Source organism: Buteo buteo, chromosome 2 (assembly GCF_964188355.1).
Source record: "Buteo buteo chromosome 2, bButBut1.hap1.1, whole genome shotgun sequence".
Classification (NCBI taxonomy): Eukaryota; Metazoa; Chordata; class Aves; order Accipitriformes; family Accipitridae; genus Buteo; species Buteo buteo.
The window spans coordinates 22766367-22784017 of record NC_134172.1 but is presented as its reverse complement, the minus strand read 5'-3'; the positions used below and the strand labels follow the sequence as shown (position 1 = coordinate 22784017).

General features: G+C 36.1%; 1 protein-coding gene across 1 annotated transcript in view; it reads left to right on the top strand.

Moving 5' to 3' along the window:
• The first annotated feature begins 5665 nt into the window (after window positions 1–5665).
• SLC39A12 (solute carrier family 39 member 12) overlaps window positions 5666–17651 on the top strand; it is a 33742-nt gene continuing 21756 nt past the window's right edge. The window contains exons 1-4 of the mRNA XM_075022466.1: window positions 5666–5935; window positions 9871–10152; window positions 12662–12869; window positions 15280–15482. Of these exons, the coding sequence (XP_074878567.1) occupies window positions 5666–5935; window positions 9871–10152; window positions 12662–12869; window positions 15280–15482 (963 nt within the window). The remainder of the gene's footprint in view (window positions 5936–9870; window positions 10153–12661; window positions 12870–15279; window positions 15483–17651) is intronic.

The window sequence follows — 17651 nt, the reverse complement described above, 5'->3', positions numbered from 1 at the left end:
CTGACTTGGTGGCTTAGTAGCTATACTTTAATGTTTAGATACCTTCAGTAAAGTTAGGCTGCTAGAGTTCCTAAGGACAAACACAAGAGCATTTTTCCTCTGTATGTTTTTTAACTTAAAAATTAACAGCATAGTATACATCCTTCTGAAGTCTCCTCTTTTTCTTGCCCAAGATACTCATATCTCCTACTGTGACTAAGTTCTTGATTATAATTAATGGTACTGTTGAATAGTCTTGATAGTTACCCCTACATCCCAATTTTATTTTTTTTTTTGAAACACAGCCAGATAGTCAGCAATGGAGACGTTATGTGAGGGAGAAGTCTGTAGTAAGATGGGGGCAATTAATGAGGTTTTAGATCACACTTTCCATATAAACGAACACTTTCTTTTTGTTAACCCATATATGCTTTCATGCCAGGAATATCTTAGGACAATAAATGTCACAGATTAATTCTGTCACATGTGAGAAGGCACTTCTCAAGGTACCTTTCTCAAAACATAAGAGACTTTCCTGGCCTAGAGTGGAAGTAATCCATGAATTCTTTCTGTTCTATTTTAATGTAACTAGATTTCAAGGAACCTTCTTGGGAGACTTTCTGCTGACTCCAGGTGAATTTTGCAATCTTGAACTAATACAAGGCTTGTTCCAGAGACATATATTAATATATATAACTCTGTGTTAATATATGTAACTCAGATAATTTCAATAGCATTTATTTATTTTAATTCATTGGCGATCTTAATATATGTGATATTGTTAGGATTGACATATGAGGCCAATGAAGCTGAATAGACTGTGATAATTTTAAAGCACTGACATTTTTTATTGCAGGAGTCTGGCATTAATTCATTGGCAAAGATGCTTTATATATTGAAATTCTACACAAATTACATGCAAAATGTAGTCCTTTCATATGTCAATATGCTGCCTATGGCTGTAATTATAGCCATGTGCACACATAACATTAATAACATGGAGGAAATCGGCAGTACCACAGGATTCTCTTCTATTTGCCATAATTGCTGTGATTAGTAAAAGGGCAAAAAATGCCTTTTCTTAGTCCATCAAAACAAGTTATACAGTATTTAAAGAATAAGATTTATATAGCTGCATTTCTCAGTAAGCTGTGAAGTTCAGCAGGGGTTTTGCTAAAATGATGCCTATATCCTCTGCTATTCTGCTGTACAAATAAAATGAAGCCATTTGTCAGGTTGGTAGAGCTCATAGGAATGTCTTTGTCATCTCAGAGTGAGTTCTCTAAAGAGTTTTCCTATTCCTACATAATTTATTCACCGATCCTTTGAAAACCAGTAAATTGCAGAGTGCAGGTATTCATGGCATTTGTGAATGGGCAACTTGCTTTTGTTCTTGCAGCAGGTGCAGCGTAGGTGGGAGAAACAACAAGATAAGCTGCAGTAAGTCTTACTGGTTCACTTAAAATTAAAACAAAACAAAATAAATAAATAAAAACCTTTAACCAAAGAGGGCTTGCTGCATGTGCTTATCATGTTCTGTATCTGGTTATGCCATTTGGAAATTTCCTTCACTCCTATTCACTAAGAATGGAAGTTACGACATTACTATATGAGCTTTCTAAGTCGTAAAAGATTGCATTTGTGTGAGAAGAAACTTTGATATGCAGTTGTCTGAGATCATGAATGCAATCATTAAATGAAAATAAGAGTTTTAAGAAGGTCCCATTTTTTTCACACTTCTTTTTATCTTATTTCTTCTGTTACTTTTTTTTTCCTGGGACTTGTACCTATGCCTGTGAGCAATCAGTTACTGTCTTGCAAGTATCCCTCCATGGTAGCTGTTCAAACTGATTAAAAATGGTTGATTATCTTTGCAAATTCTTGAGCTCAGATCCTTGCTTGATCATGCCAAGGTCCTTAACTAAGTGTAGAATGGAATAAAAAAGTTTCATTTGCTTATTTAACCAGGAAGTTCATCATGCCTCTGGTTTTGCTATATACAGTCTGTCGTCATGTTAGAATGGTAAGCTGCTTCAATTTGAGTTACCCCAGTTCTCCAATTCCTCTGAGGCCTCTTTCTTCTGTGCATATTATCATTCTACAGTAAGCAGAGAGTCACTGGCTTATGAGCACAGTGCATGAATATTTTTTTCCCCCTTATTAAAAATCACTGAAAGACATGCAGTCGAATTTGAGCCAAAATGGCAGAGACTTGTAATGCATAAGACAACAATAATAGTGATAGATTCTTTGGGGTTTTTTAAGATGTTAAACTGTACCAGTGATTTCTTTCTGTCTGTGTCCCTCAGCAAACTTCTAATAGGCATCTAAAGACACAGCTTTGTTGTTATCACTGTTACACTTTATGAGTTGGCACAGCATCAGGATGGGTAGGTAGTAGGGGAATAATGCTACTATAGGAGGGTTTGAAAAAAGGACTTAGCAATCCATGCTAGCAATTACTTCAAAAGTAGTAATCCAAGTGCTGTGCAGGCAGAAAAGTTATTTGATGACAGTGGCATGAGTGAAAGCACAGGTAGTGCTCCAGTGTCAGGGGTAAAAGCAGAGGTTGAGGCTTGAGTCACCATGAGTGATTTTGCCACCACTCAGAAACTCATTTACAAGCCAGAGGATGTTTGCAACACTTAGTCTTAAAAAGGGAAGTGAATTCTCCTTTGAAATCAGTCATAGTACCCTGTACCAATTATTATCTGTTGCTTTTTAATACACTGAACGTTTCCTTTTTTTACCATTGCTCTAATATAAATGTTAATGTAAGATATAGCCAGTATTATTATGTAAATCTTCTCTCAGCAGCTTTCAATAGTTATAAATCATCAAATGTGTTTTTAAATGTTAGCTTCTCTCAATAAATTGAAACAATTCACCCTCTGCACACTTTAATTGGATAGAATGAATTCTTAGTTTCAGTTTGTAATTATACACAAAACACCAAATTACATACAGATAAACCTATTCTGTGTTTGTTTGGAGATTGAGCAATCCCTGGAATTAAATGCTGGAAGCTATTCCCTCATTATCTGAGGAATTATTTTTATTAGTGGAACAAATCTGGACATAGTTAACTTTGTTTCAAAGACCAAATTACAAAAAAGCTAGAGGAGATGCATATTATCATGTGTTTCTGCTTTTCAGTCATTCATATAAAAATAAATTTTTGAGACGAAAATTTCTGTAATTCTTTTTTGCATAAAATTTCATATTTGGCCATGTTAGTTTGATAACTAACTTTTGTAATTTATGAAGTAAAATAAAAGATAATTTGATACAAATCATCGGGGGAGGGGCTTGTACTTGAGTATCTAGTAGTAGGACTGACTTTCAGCCTTGATCACACAAGAGTTTGTACATACTTCCATGTACTTGTACTTTGTATTTTTGAGAATATTTGTTTATATTTTGCACTTCCCTCAAGCTAGTGTTATCAGTTTAATTTTTTTTACAGTCAGTATCAGTTGCCAGTTCTCAGCCTTACTAAAGCAAGGCTGTTGCCTTTGAGCTCACCACCTTGTAAGAAACACTACATGCGTTTTAGAACCCAGGATTTTTGTCAATCTAGCTTTAAAGAGAATTGTGACGTTTCCATTACTACAGTCTTACTGCTTCACAGGATTTGTTGAGCCAGCTGAGATGACAATTCTTCATTACCGCATGGAAGGCTTGGAAGGTGGGAGAATGATATGACTGTTGTACCTGTTGCTCTGGAAATCTGTCAGTCATGACAGTTTTCACTACCTTCCAGTACAATAGTATTGTAGTGGCATGGTGACGTAAATGGCAACTTTGTAACAGCATCCCTCTGGAAAATCTGAGTGGGTGGAAGAAATTTTTTTTCACCGCAGTCTGAGCTATCCCAGCTTTTTTAATTGGTGCAAATGTGGCACAGAGTAAGTGGGGATGAAAGAGCCTGTTCTCTATGGACAGTGTTTCCCAAATAAAAATAACATTTTTCTATGGAGGTGCTTGAAAATATTTCTATTTCTATTCTGTTCACATATTTGCAAAAAGAAGTAATGTTTTGATGAAAAAAAGAAATTCAGGTTTGTTGTAAAATTGATCAGATAATGTAATGTAGAGAACAGTTAGAGTGCTTTCATGTATTATTCATTGTAATGAAATACATTCTTCAATAGATTTTATACATCTTGCACTGCTAAAATAGAGACTGTTTACATAAAATGATAACTACTAAAATATGTGAAATACATTCAACAACGTGATGCTTAGAACTTGCCAAGAAGAACATGTACTAATTCCTATCCACCTCCATTGTTACCTTAAGAGCAGCTCTCTCCATAGCAACTGAAAACTTTTCAAGGCAGCAATAAACTAATCCTCTCCAGCTTCCAGAGCACCATCAAGGAATTTTAAAAACATTGGGCTTCCAGCAGCTAAATACTTCTGAGGATTCAGAAGGCCACAAAGCTAGATACACAAGCATTCTTTTTCCCTTCAGAAGGTAAGAAAATAATGTTTAGAAATAAGTGCATCCTCGTAACAATGATACATATTCCTAATTGCTAACAGTAAAATATATCTAAACACCAAAAGATTTCCTAACATCTAAAAACATACTAACATTTATCTGAGTGAATGCCAATTTGAATTAAGTAGTTCTTTTTTCATTTTAAATGCTTTGTTAGCAGAGTTTCCTTTAAAATAGGACACACACGTATCATATTGCAGTTAAAAGAAGGTGAACTTACGTGTGGCTGTTTAACACATGTGCATTATCATCTAAAAATGTATGTCACTACCAGCATCTGCCCATCAGTAAAATCAAAACTTCTTTGTGGAAAACAGAAGTGAAACTCTTTTATGTTTCTTTCACTTTGATATTGAGACAGATTATTGTTAAAGCAGAGGCGATGGTATATTAGGAAGAATAGTGACAAGACAGATTTACAGTACAAAATGTCTTTTGCATCTAGAGTTAACAAGTAAAACTTGTTGCTTCTGGTGTGTTTGTTTTGTTTATTCACTGAGTTCTATGAATGAAATTATGACCTCAGTTTTGTAACTTTTTTGTCTGATCATAAAATATCACTAATTTTTAAGTAAATCCTGTTCATTCTTGTTTTGTATTGTGTAGCTGGAGTTTGGTAACGTTGGTAAAGTGTTTTGAAAATAAAACCTGCTCTATATCATTGCTGTGTAACAAAATTACTGCACATTTATATCAAAATTGGAATAGTAATCTTTATTTACAGCTATTTTTGCTACTAAAAACCTGTTTCACAATGGAATGAAAGTGAAAGCTATGGTATTTTCCTGTTCTTACTGAAGAGGATTATTAGTGAATGCAATAACATAACACTGAAATGAAAACCATACACTTTACTTTTATGAGGAGGGAAGGGCACTTTGAGTCAATCTCTTGTTGGTAATTCTACAGAAGTTTTAAGGCCATGGTTGTCTTAGTTTCCTGCTGTTCTGGGCTGTAAAGCCCTTACAGGCTCCCTGTTGTTCTAAAACGGCTTGTCACTGCAAATCAGCTTAGCCAACCAATTAATAAATCCTTTCAAACATATTGCATTCACACTAATTAAGGGGTTGGGGTTTTTTTCCCCTTTACCATTCAGATTCCTCAGGTTTCAAGTTTAAGCTGTGAAGTGCAAACAACAATTCAACATTCAGTGCAGATCACGCACTGCAGGAAGAGGAGATGTGTTTTCTGACCAAGCATCCAGCTCTTGGCGTGGTATGTTCTGCTTTCATATTCAGCGTGCTCATTGCTGAAGGACAGCCTGGGGAAGAGCATGGGCAGGATGGCAGCTATGCTCCCAGCCGAGGCTATCTGATGGAAGTTTTACGCGTTCTTTCAGCTGACAACACTGAGCTCCACATGAACCACTCACGAGAACTGGTCAAAATGTTACTGGAGAGAGCTGAGTGCCCACAGCGGATTTATGGCATGCAAGAGGATTGTAATCTGGTTAGTGCTTCAATTAATGAGGGATATCTTTACAGGATTGTCAGTGAGTTTTAAAATTATTTATTAGAGTGATACTCTCCTGAATACAAAACCTAAACATGTAAAGGACTTGTTGCATCAAAAAATTGTCCCTACTTTAGTTGTTTCATTCTGAATTATTAATATTTATTGTTTAAGCTCATGAAGAGATATTCAAAACATGACAGGCATTCCTTTAAAAATGCCATGCTTCAGTCGTATAACAGTAATAATTTTTCTTTGAAAACTGTCAAGTGTTTATTTTCCAACAAAGATTTTTCTACTTTACCCTGATCTAACTATAAAAGCATGAACTTGAATTTGGATCGCAGAGGATTTCCACTGTGGCAAGACATAGGTGAAAATTGGGGACCAGTTCTGCCACTTTTTTTTTGTTCTGGATTTTAGTTCATAAAAATAACACCCAGACAGGATTGTCTCAGATTTATGTGCTGCTTCACTGAAATATTCAAGTTTTAGGGGAGGTTTTTGGTAACTGGTTCAGGTCAAGGAAAATCAAAGGCAGAACAATGAATCCACAAATCCAAATTGAAACTGGAAATAGTCCAAGGTACAGCATCACAGAAGGTTTGTTTGTCTAGTTGAGTTGAGAATATTTTCAGAACCGATTCCTCATTTGACAAAGAGAGGAACTATAAGGTCATAGGTTTTGGTAGGACAGAGAGAGTGGTAAGTGAGCAACTTTGCTGAAAGGGGCTACAAAGGGCTTGGTCAGTCTTGGCTTTGATTAACGTTACTCTAGCTCTGGCATTGTTCAGTGACCTACATGCAGCAGAGTGTCACTTGATATCAGAATTATGAGGATGGTTATAAAGGTGAATGCTTTCACAGTATACTATTCTTGGCAGTGTGCCAAGCCAATGAAACAGAGGTCTTTTTCTCCTGTGCAGTAGACAACTACTCACTTAATTGGCCCCTTCTGCAAACACTCCCATTTTTCATATAAGGCCCAATGTGAAATCTCATACATAAATAATGTAGGGGCCTGTTATGCCCTAAATGGGTAATTTTTATGAAGGAGGTGATTGTGCAGTTTTTCTCTTTACACTTATAGGCAATGGATACGTACCAGATATGGACCCAGATCAAAAGCTGGGAATGTATTAAACAGTAATGGGTATAGAGTCCTCCTAAACTTCACAAAACAGGGGTCTAGGCCTTCTTTTCTCCCTCTTTGTTTTGCTTCTCTGGATTGCTGTATTTTGTCTTGTATTTGTGGAGAGCATGCCCACTGCATCCTTGGATGGAAGAAATCTAAGTGAAACTTAGCTGGGGCTTACTTTGGTCAGGACTTCCACTCTGTTTAGGCTTTGTCTTGGAAATTTCCTGTGGGAAGAATTTGAGTACTTTCACTATTTTCAGTACTTCTCAGTGTTGGCTGTATCAGTAACACCGCACACGTCCTGCACTGCCAGTGCCACATGAAGTCTGTTGTCTATAGAAAATCCATGAAAGAGAGACAGCATCTTCAGTCACATGCAGCCCACAGCCTACTGTGCTGAAATCTTCCAAGGTGATTTAACAAGATTTGGTAAACCAAGATAGCAAAAACTGTGCAAGAAGCAGTATCCTTGAAGACGGTCAAAATTTGAAACAGAATGCCCGACCTTAGCTTGGCATTTTTTTCCCCATACTTGTAGGGAATAACTAATTGATTTCAGACTCAACTTTCCCTTCTAAATCCAGGATTCCAGTCACAGAATCACAGAACAGCCCAGGTTGGAAGGGACCTGGAAAGATCATCTGGTCCAACCTTTCACATGACTTTCTTTTCAGATTTTTTTTTTTCTTTTTTAATAATGTCTCTAATGGGTATTTAAAAGCAGTGAACTTTAACAGTTTTTTAGACCCTTTTTTGGTTTGTTGTTACATATTGGCCCCAAGACTCTTTGGGCAGCTACTGGCAGCTATTGAATGGCATCTGACACTGCTTTATCTCCTAAGCACACAAAAGTAATATATTTCTTGCAGTGGTAAGATATTTTTTCCTGACTTCTGGCATCTTAAACAAAAGAAACTCAGCGTTCAGTGGCCAGGTTCAAAGTTGGCCTCTTTTTCATAGTAAAAACACATTTCTAAACCAAGGCCATGGAGATGGTTATGCCTTAAAATATTAGTAATAGCAAAATAAACAGTGGTGAACCAATTTATATTCTCTTGATACCTCTTCAAGGGTCACTCTCTATGGGTTACCCATATACTATGGAGTAGCTGCATCTTTTACAACACACCTGCTTCCTTCCAATTTCCTTTTCAGTCATCTTCCTTGCAAGAGCAAAACAACAGCCTCACTGATTACAATTTATCCTCACTGGGTTTTGAAATGGTATAGAAGTCCTTGAAAACCTTCCACTACATGCAGTATGTTTATTATATTACTATTGAGTGTTTGAAAAGGCTGGCTAACTAACTTGAGGTCTTTTGGGACAGAAAACAGAATAGCTATGTTCCTCCTAGCCCAAATACTAATGCTCAGAGATATGCATTTGAAAAAGAATTATATATCTTGATACAATTTAGGCAGGGCACAGTGGATCATACTGTAATCTAGTTTATTTACAGGTATAAATATCTAATTTGGCAATTACCATCCACAGTTCTCTTTTTTTTAGACAGTATTTGTGAGAATTTTTCTTAGAATTATTTCTGTTAAAAAGCAGCAGCTCTCTCAATTCCTCCAAGGAACATTGGCTTCTGAACATGACAATGTGTATTTGATTCTACTCAGCTTCTGTGTAGGAAAATGAACAAACATACAAGGTGAGCAACACCAACCAACATGTCATGCTCATAGCTATAAACAGTTTAGTCTGACAAACTAGGTTCTGTCTGGATTCATGAATTTATTAGAGTGCGGTTTTGATCCTCCCATAGTATGTTCATGTGTGGTAGTTTCCTCTCTGAAATATACAGTCTGGCTGCTCTACCATAATAGTTGAGATTAGTTGACACGGCTATAACATGCTTGGAAAGGAGCCAGTTGGAAAAAAACAGCTGCACAATGAATGACAACAGTTACAGGATCTCTTCAAGAAAGATTCTTTATTCTGGAATTCAGTATCTTATTTCCCATAGCCTGACATAGAGCTCGATTAGTATTCTGGTCTAATTTTAAAGACTGACTTTTGCTTGAGCTGGCAAAAGTTTCTAGAAAGTGTCTTTGTATCAAGAAAAATGGAGGGGTTTATATATATATATATGCATTAAAAAAATCTGTGCTCAGATAGAATGCCTGCACAGGGTGAGTATATGATTTCAGTCCCTCTTGAAATGCATTTGGAGGACTAAATGGTGTTGAAGACCTCGTACTGGCTCTATGCACTGGGATGAATTGTTCCAGTTTACAGAATTAACTGAGAAAAATAAAAATAGCTGTATGATTGCAGGGTCAATTAAGTCTCTTAACAGTGCATTAAATATGATATAACTTCTGTTTACATATCCTGAATTAACTACAGTCCAGATACAGTCTTTGTCTTGTAGTATAAACACATACAGAATGCACGGGTGAAAATATGAATAGCCCTAGCCCTTATCTAATATATTTATAACCAGAAATATAATCTGTTGAAGCCAGTGGAAGACTTTCAATTCTCTATAATGATTGATCAGATTTAGTCCTGTTTTGTAGTAAATCTTAAATCCCTTGAATACTTGACATTTCTTAAAACCAGAAGGGGGTCTGGAAAAAAACACGGTGAGATCTTGCAGCCATAGAACTGCAATGAATTAACTGCATCCTCCTCCTGCCATTCTATCAGCCTGCATCTGTGTAGGCATGGGTTCAATCCCTTAAGTATAAGAGTTGAATTCTGTTCTCCTCTCCAATTGTATTTGCAGATGACTGGCAATGTGTTACTTGAGTTGAATTTCCATTTATTTTTATGTTTTCACAGTGCCTTGAACCAGAGGCTTTGTTACTAATAGCTGGTGGAGATTTAGAAGACCATCTCAGCGAAGAAGTATTTGAGAGAATTTCTCTTATTCTTCTATACTACATTCTTCATCATAGAGATGTGTGTTCTTCAGAACTCAGCTTGAATAATAAGGATTATAAATTTTACCTACAGAGTATGCTCAGTTTAAGACATGATGAAGACTGTTATTATTTTTCACGGAATGAAACTGAAGATATTTTGGCTGCAGTAAGACAACATTTTAAAACTTCTGAAACCCAGGTAAAGAAAACATAAGTAAAAATAACTTCATATTTGTTAGTGATATAATGCCTTTAAGCTAGTTCAGACATTGTGTCAGTATCATGGTCCCCCCAAAAAACTGGTAAATAACAATGTGAGAGCACAGGCTGAACATTGGTCTTTTGTTGTATGTGATGTTTAATACTAGTCTTCTCCTTGACTTGCTTTTGGCATGTGCTACCTAGCACTTCCGGAGTCTGCTGGGACATGGTTGGGGAGATATAGTGCATATTAGGGACCATTCCTAATAGGTAATTTAGATGCAGTTGCTCTGCTTAGGGCAGATGGAAAAGAGCATAGCTGTGTGGATGCAAGACCTTACGCTTTGCTTCAAGGACAGAAAATACTTTCTCATCTCTTGTATTTACTAGTGTAGATATACTAGCAGTGATTGTATTTAAATGGTATAAAGCAGAACAGCTCCAAAACTGATCTGGCTGTATAGCAGAGATGATGAATCATTTTGCTGTGATGAAATCCTTGCCAGGGCCTGCACTTCCACGTCCATCCAAAGCAGGGTGGAATAAGGAATCTGTCCAAAGATATGATGGTTTCCTTCAGCTGGGACACATACATTTGTGATTAATTATCTACCAGCACGAGTATGCCTTGTAGAAAGACTGATATAGATAAGCTTAAATTTAAAGTTTAAAAAATAAAAAAGCATACTAAATATATTCAGCTGAAGACATCCTTTCTAAGTCAGGAAATATGCAGTGAGTTTTCTCACCACTGTTTATTATTCCTTATCTCAAGTAGGGTCTATAAAATAATAGAATAATATTCTAGAGTTCACAATCAAAAGAAAAACTTTTTTCCTTGTAATGGACAATAAAATAAGTTTTTGCCAGATTTGGTAACTCCTAAAGTACAGGTTGACCTCCTGTGAAAAGCCCCTTAGAACTGTTCGTAATATACAGTTAAATTTGGTTTATTGCAAAGTTTGAATTTGCCCTTTTCTTTTTCATTTCATTAGATTTTAATTTACACCATACTGTAGTAGAGTTTCCTACACAAACAGAAGATGGCTAGGATTCCTGGCTGTGCAGCAGGATGTAGAGGGCCTCCAGTTCCTCTTTCTGTGTTCTTTGTGTAATCATTTCCCATCATAAATTATTCATTGACCAGTACTTTTGGTTCTGAGTCTTGGTGAACGTGCTGATTTCCAAGAACTCCAATGGTATCTGGGCAACTGTAAAGAGGCATCGGTGGGTATTTGGCATGTCGAGATAGAATAACAATCCATAAACTGCTTTACTGTGTGGTCTGTTTGTTTATGCTGGCAGTATAATCAGTTGTCAAGCTTTTTCAGTAACTGAGACTTCACTGCTCACTGACACGGAGGAAAACAGGGGTTTTTTTATGAAAGATACTCAGAACGTTATAGACTATCTAATGCTTAGAATCACAACACTTGAGTTATGGAAAATGGCTGATGACGCAGGGTAGTAAAAGAAGAAAAGCATTTTTAGTGGCTCTTTATATGTTTTGGTTTCACAGAAAATATCCTCTTCTCAGTCATAATTATTAATCTTATTCAAATAATATATTATTTGAAATGAGGGATGAAATTTTGGGTTGTGGAAATTTAAATGTATATTAGATGGACAGGAAAAGAAATGCCAGCCTCCTCTCTGCAGTGTTTAAGGCATATATAGAGAGATGAGTAGGTATAAAATAAATTATTACTGTACTGGCTCATCTAGTTGACTTTTCAGTTTAGTTAATATCGGTTACAGACAAATGAACTTAAATAATTTTTGCCAATTTTTTTTTGTTTCTTTCAAAACCCAACCGTTTGCAATGAAAATAAACAAGAAAGGCAGAAATGGAAGAAAACAGGGATAAGTTTCCAGGTAACTGAGAGAGCTGTACCCTGCTCCCTCACTTCAGACCTGCACACATCCACACACATGGGTATACATGACTGCCTACTGCACCTGTTTGGTCACCCAGCAGGGAAGTCACCCTTTATCTGCAGAATTATATCTTTCCATATTGTCCCCAGGTAACTGCCCCATAACAAATTTTGGATTCAATTTAATAGATAGGGAACTAAAAACATTAAGAGAGTTCTTTCTGAAGTTTGAGATAAAGAGTTAAAGTCTCTATTATTTGAGTAGATTTCTTGTGCCTTAACAAAAATTCCTCCCTTTTCTGCCACTTTCTGGAAGTAGATATAGATGCAGTTGAGGAGGACATAGGAATAATAGCAACAGCATGAAAATAACACTAAGGAATGAAGGACTGTACTTCTTCCCCATCAGACACTGAGTAAAATTTCAGGTTTTTTATTCTATGCCTGTTCTCCTGGAAATGTCCGCTGTTTTGCATTTGCTGTCCTGCTGTCAATTAGAGCTTTAATCTTAGTATTTTTTCTACTCTGGCTGTCTGGGGAAGTGTTATCTCCAGTTTCTCCTCCTGTCACTCTGATTATTTAAATGTAGGTGACCAGGGTTGTCTTCATGCTGTTTTCTCCTGATTTCAGTGTGTCGATGTGAGTATTCTGGAGAAAAATGCTGATATAATGGACAGAGATGGTGCTGATGAAAACACTCTTCCACGCCTGGCTGCTTTAATCATCACTCTGGCTCTCCAAGGAGTCTGTATGGGGAAAGCAAGTTTGCCCTCCCCTGAATTCTTTATAAAATATATTTTCAGTTCTCTAAACAGTACCACTGAGCTCCAAGTGACAGGTAAGCTATTTATTCATCTCTAGTTAACTTTTGCAACACATATTTGATGTAAACTATCTTTAAGTGCCTAAAGGACTTACTGTACTTCATTTTAGATTTAAATGCCATTTCATTTTAGAGCTGTTAAGTAGTCTCTTCTAAATTTAAAAACAAGATTGGAAAGTAAACTCCTTATTTTGATAATTCTCTGAGAGGTATAAAACAAATTGTTACTGAGATTATTAAATGTGTGCCATCACATTAATTTATTACTTAATTACTACCCAAAAGAGCTCTGAGAGTGGCAATCTAGCTGTACAGTTCACTGGGGCCTCATTTACATTGCTTCTTTATGCAGATCTTTATACACTGCAAGACTTATTTAGGGGTAGATGGGATAATTCATGTATGGTAGCCAGATTAGGCACCGTAGTCACTCACACCTCAGTGTAGATGTACCCCCAGCAGAGATGAAATAGATACAGGCCACTCTGTTTTGACCAAATGCTCTCTGATACCTGCCTGCTGTACCTGAAAACATCTTTGTGGTTTGTGCTTCCCTACCCACCTTCTGATCTTAGTACCCAGTCAGTGAGTCTGGAATATGCAAAGTTCATTTTCTTCAGGAGCTCTGTTACTAGATGTATCAGAAATGCTACTTAACCATAAATAAATACAAGTATAGGAGAGTTCTGAGTGGTCCAGAAATTGAAAAAAATAATAGAAAACACAAGTGTTGAGCTCTCAGCAGCTGCTATTATGTTCTGTAAAAGACTCTGCATGCATAGCAATTTAAGAAGCTAAACCATCAACTCAGGGGCCTACTGTAGATTTAGAAAGTTATTATAAAAGACATCTACTTTTCCCTGTTTGTAGTAACTAAGAATAGCAACACTTTACAAGCTTTTCAAGCACTTTTAAAAAGTTACATTAAGTATGGGTTAAAACAGCTTAAAAATTTGAATTAAGCACAGGTAAAAACATTTTTACCACTCTTAGGTTACACAGAAGTACATTGAATCGCAGAAGTGAATAATTAAAAAAAAGAACAAAAGCCTCAGCCCTAAACTTGGACTCCTAGATTGTTCTTGCATAAACTGGTTTTGCAGCAAAACCCTTCCTTTAAATTTGCTAAGCCAGATCTTCTAACATAATAGACTCACAAGAATGGATGGAGCCATCTGGGCACAGTGCTACTAAATAGCTATAAATGGTGAAATCCAGGTGTCAGTGAAGACAATAGCAAGACTTTATGGTTGGTGGAGTTAGGGTGTCATTGAGAGAAACAAAAAAATATTCTTAATCAGTTTGTTACAGTGTAAGTATATTTTAAGCCTAAGCTAATTAAATTGTCCCTTTAAATTTATTTAAATACTTAATAGTAACTGCAGGAAAGGGCAAGGAACTGGCAGCACGGAAAAAAAACACCCAGAGTTGACTACATTTAGAAAACAAATCTAGATTCAGCTCTGTTCAGATCTGTTTGCTCAAGACAAAGAAAACAAAGAACTTATCACAAGCCTTTTTGTAAGATTTACCATTAAGATTATTCCATTTGCTTTTTCCGAACAACACCATTAAAAAATAAAGCATTATCTCATGGAAACATTCTTAATCTCATTGATCTAAATGCCTTTGAAATAAATTTGTGGCCTGCTTTTGTTTCAAATGGACAAACTCAGGTTTACAGAAACTATCACTATGGCTTCATCTTGAAAATGCAGGGGTGAAGGAAGGTGATAAGTAAGACAGGCTAGAGCATGCCTCCTCCTGTAACCCAGCATTTATTTCATTAGCAGGCACACCCACTGCACTCAAGCTATGTCATGGGATATATCCCTGCATTGTCTCAGGTTTGGATTAGGGCTCCCTCCTTCCTACTTCAGTGCTGTAAACAGGCATGCTTCCAGATTCACCACAGGAGAGAGAAAATCTGCTGCCCCATGTTCCACTTCTGGAGTGCGAAGGGCAGCATAGCATCCTGAGGATTGCTTTCAGGACACCCGATAAAGGATCTGTCTTTCTGGACTACCCTGGCCATGGCGTCTTAGCATGGTGTCACATTTACACAGGAAAATTTGAAGAACAGTGAAGCTATTTAGCAGTAGTTTGTAGATAACTTTGGCAGACTTCGATGATTAAATGGAAGATAAATTGCCTTTCTGTCACATCTGTTCCTCTGAGATAGTCATAGGCAAAACATCTGAGTGTGGTACTGTAAAGAAGGAAAGGCTGAGTACATAGGTGTCTTGAACTTCTAGAGCTATTAAGCGGAAATTCCCTACAGTACCAAACTGGGGAGAGAAAAAAGTATTAAAATGAGGTTGAATTAATGTTACAACTAACAAAATTTTAACAATTACTTTTGGTTTTATCTTTTTAAGTGTCTATTTTCCCATGGTAACATATCTGTTTTCTAATGAATTACTAGAACTAGAACAACTACTAAATGTGCTCGCAGCCAAAAAGACCTGCACTGTAAATGGACAATTCCACAGTCACAAAAGACGACGTTATAGTATGGCAATCAGAGATATTGGAACCGGAAATATTCTAGTCAAAGGAAACCATACAAAAGGAGACTATCTGAAAGATTATTTTGAAGATCGTGAAAGGAGCACAGATTGGGACCAGGTTAATTTCTTTTTATGTTGTTATAGTATTGGTTACAGAATTTCAGTAATAAAAGTTCAAATTGGTTTGCAAACACTACATTATTTCTGGGGTAAAATTTATTAGTTTCAAAAAGTCATGTAGATACTGATTAAAATATATTTTTATACGGTTATGTTTGTTTAAATATTAATTGTGGGAAGAACTTTATGGATGTTGAATGTGTGATTAAAGTAGCTGGGAGGAGCTAACAGAATGGCTAGTGTTGCATGGAATCAGGTGTTTCTTCAAGAAACAGAGGACTGTAGTACCATGGCTTCAATGCTTTCACACATTTATTAGAGATTTCTTGTGCTCTTATGTTGCAGAGCTTCTAGGGCCACTTCAGTGATCTTGTAGACAGAATGAGTGTTCGGTACTAAGGAAAAAAAGTAAATTAAGGTTTCTGTGTAAGTTGTTTTTAAAAGGCTTCTGTAAACTGAAGATTGGGCATTTCCAAATGCTTTTAATAGCCATCTATGGAGTCCAGAAGCGTCCTTTAGAAAGTATAGAGTCTATAGAACAGAACTTTAGCTACTACCCAGTATCCTCTTTGAGGGCTTTGAAGGACAGTGGCTCAATGCAGGTGATTTTATCCTTATCCTAAATATTTGAAAATAAGTAAATTTTGTTTATCACAATGATTAAGACGGTAACTAACTTCCATCCTTTAGACTGGAAGACATTCCTTAGACAAAAAAGGAAACTTCAAAGTATATACGTTCTATATATTTTGACATATATATTTGAAATATATACTTCAAAGAATATGTTTCTATTGTTGTCAGTTCTTTACATTGTCTTTGAGTTAACTTAAATTGTTTCTTCTCCATTTAGGAGAATAAGTGATGTGCAATTGACTTTGTGTGGTCATTTTATGGTGTGGAATTGAGACAAATGGCATCTGGTTAAATGCCATTCTGATAGATATTTATCTGTTTAATTTTATTGCATTCGGAATACAGACTCTATCAATATGTTTATTCCTTTCCAGCTGACCACAAGAGAATCATGCTGATCAGCATGAGGAGGCATGTAATGGGGTCTGAAAATAATTTTAAATGAAGGTCATTTTAAATGTGTTTCATATTAATTTTAAATTATGAAGGACAGAAATCAGTAGTGATAACTATCTCTACAAGAAGTAAAATTGTTCTCCAGCAATAGAAGAATTTATAATTGAACTTCTGATACTGACTGTAACTCAAAAGATAAGTGTGCAGGGGAGTTATCTGAGGCTTGGGAGTCAAACTGAGCCAAGTATTCTATACAGATGAAAAAAAATCACAAAGAAACATCTGGAGAGAAGAGAATTTCTCTTATGTATTAATTCCTAGTTTCTTGGGTTTATTCCATTCCTCTACTTTCTAGCTATGTCTATTTTCTTTGACATATCATTCCATTAGAAGGCTTTGTGTTTCAGTGTTGTGTTGATAATTTTGTCTCCTGCTTTCTGCACAAACCTATGATAGCCATTGTGCTCCATTAGTAACAGATGCTGCTGCATATGAGGCATTGACTCATTTATGGCTTGTGTTTGCTAACTACATTAAGATCTGTAATTTGATTTTTAGATAGGAGTTATATTTTGAAACATTATCACAGAGAAAAGGTCACTGCTTTCTTTTTAAGTCATCATTGTCTCTACTGATTTTAAAAATGCATATAAAACAAGTAGCAGATGATCTAATAAGAGCAGTAATATTAAGTTCCATTAAACTATCTCACAATATTGTATGTATTAATTTATTACTCCTCATTAAAGAAACATGGATTTTGGAAACAAAATCATCCATCCATCCATCTGTCCATCTGTCCATCCATCCATCCAGTTTTTCATATGAGAATATGCAAATTCTATTTACTTGTTTCTTCAATATCATCCTCCAGGAGTACACATATAGTTGCTTTACTAATGGAGACTTAGTGCTCTGCCTCTGTATGTTAAAAAGCTTAAAAGGCTAGGTCTTGCAACTGGAAAATATGCAGGTCCTTATGCCTCAAGTCTTACAAGAACTTTTTACTAAATAAGCATTAAGAACTATTTTTTTTAATGTGTGGGTTGACAGTTTATTTTCCAGATGAGATCTTCCTTTTTCATTTAAAATTCCTGATAACAAAATCACATTAAAATTTAGGTTCACAGTAATC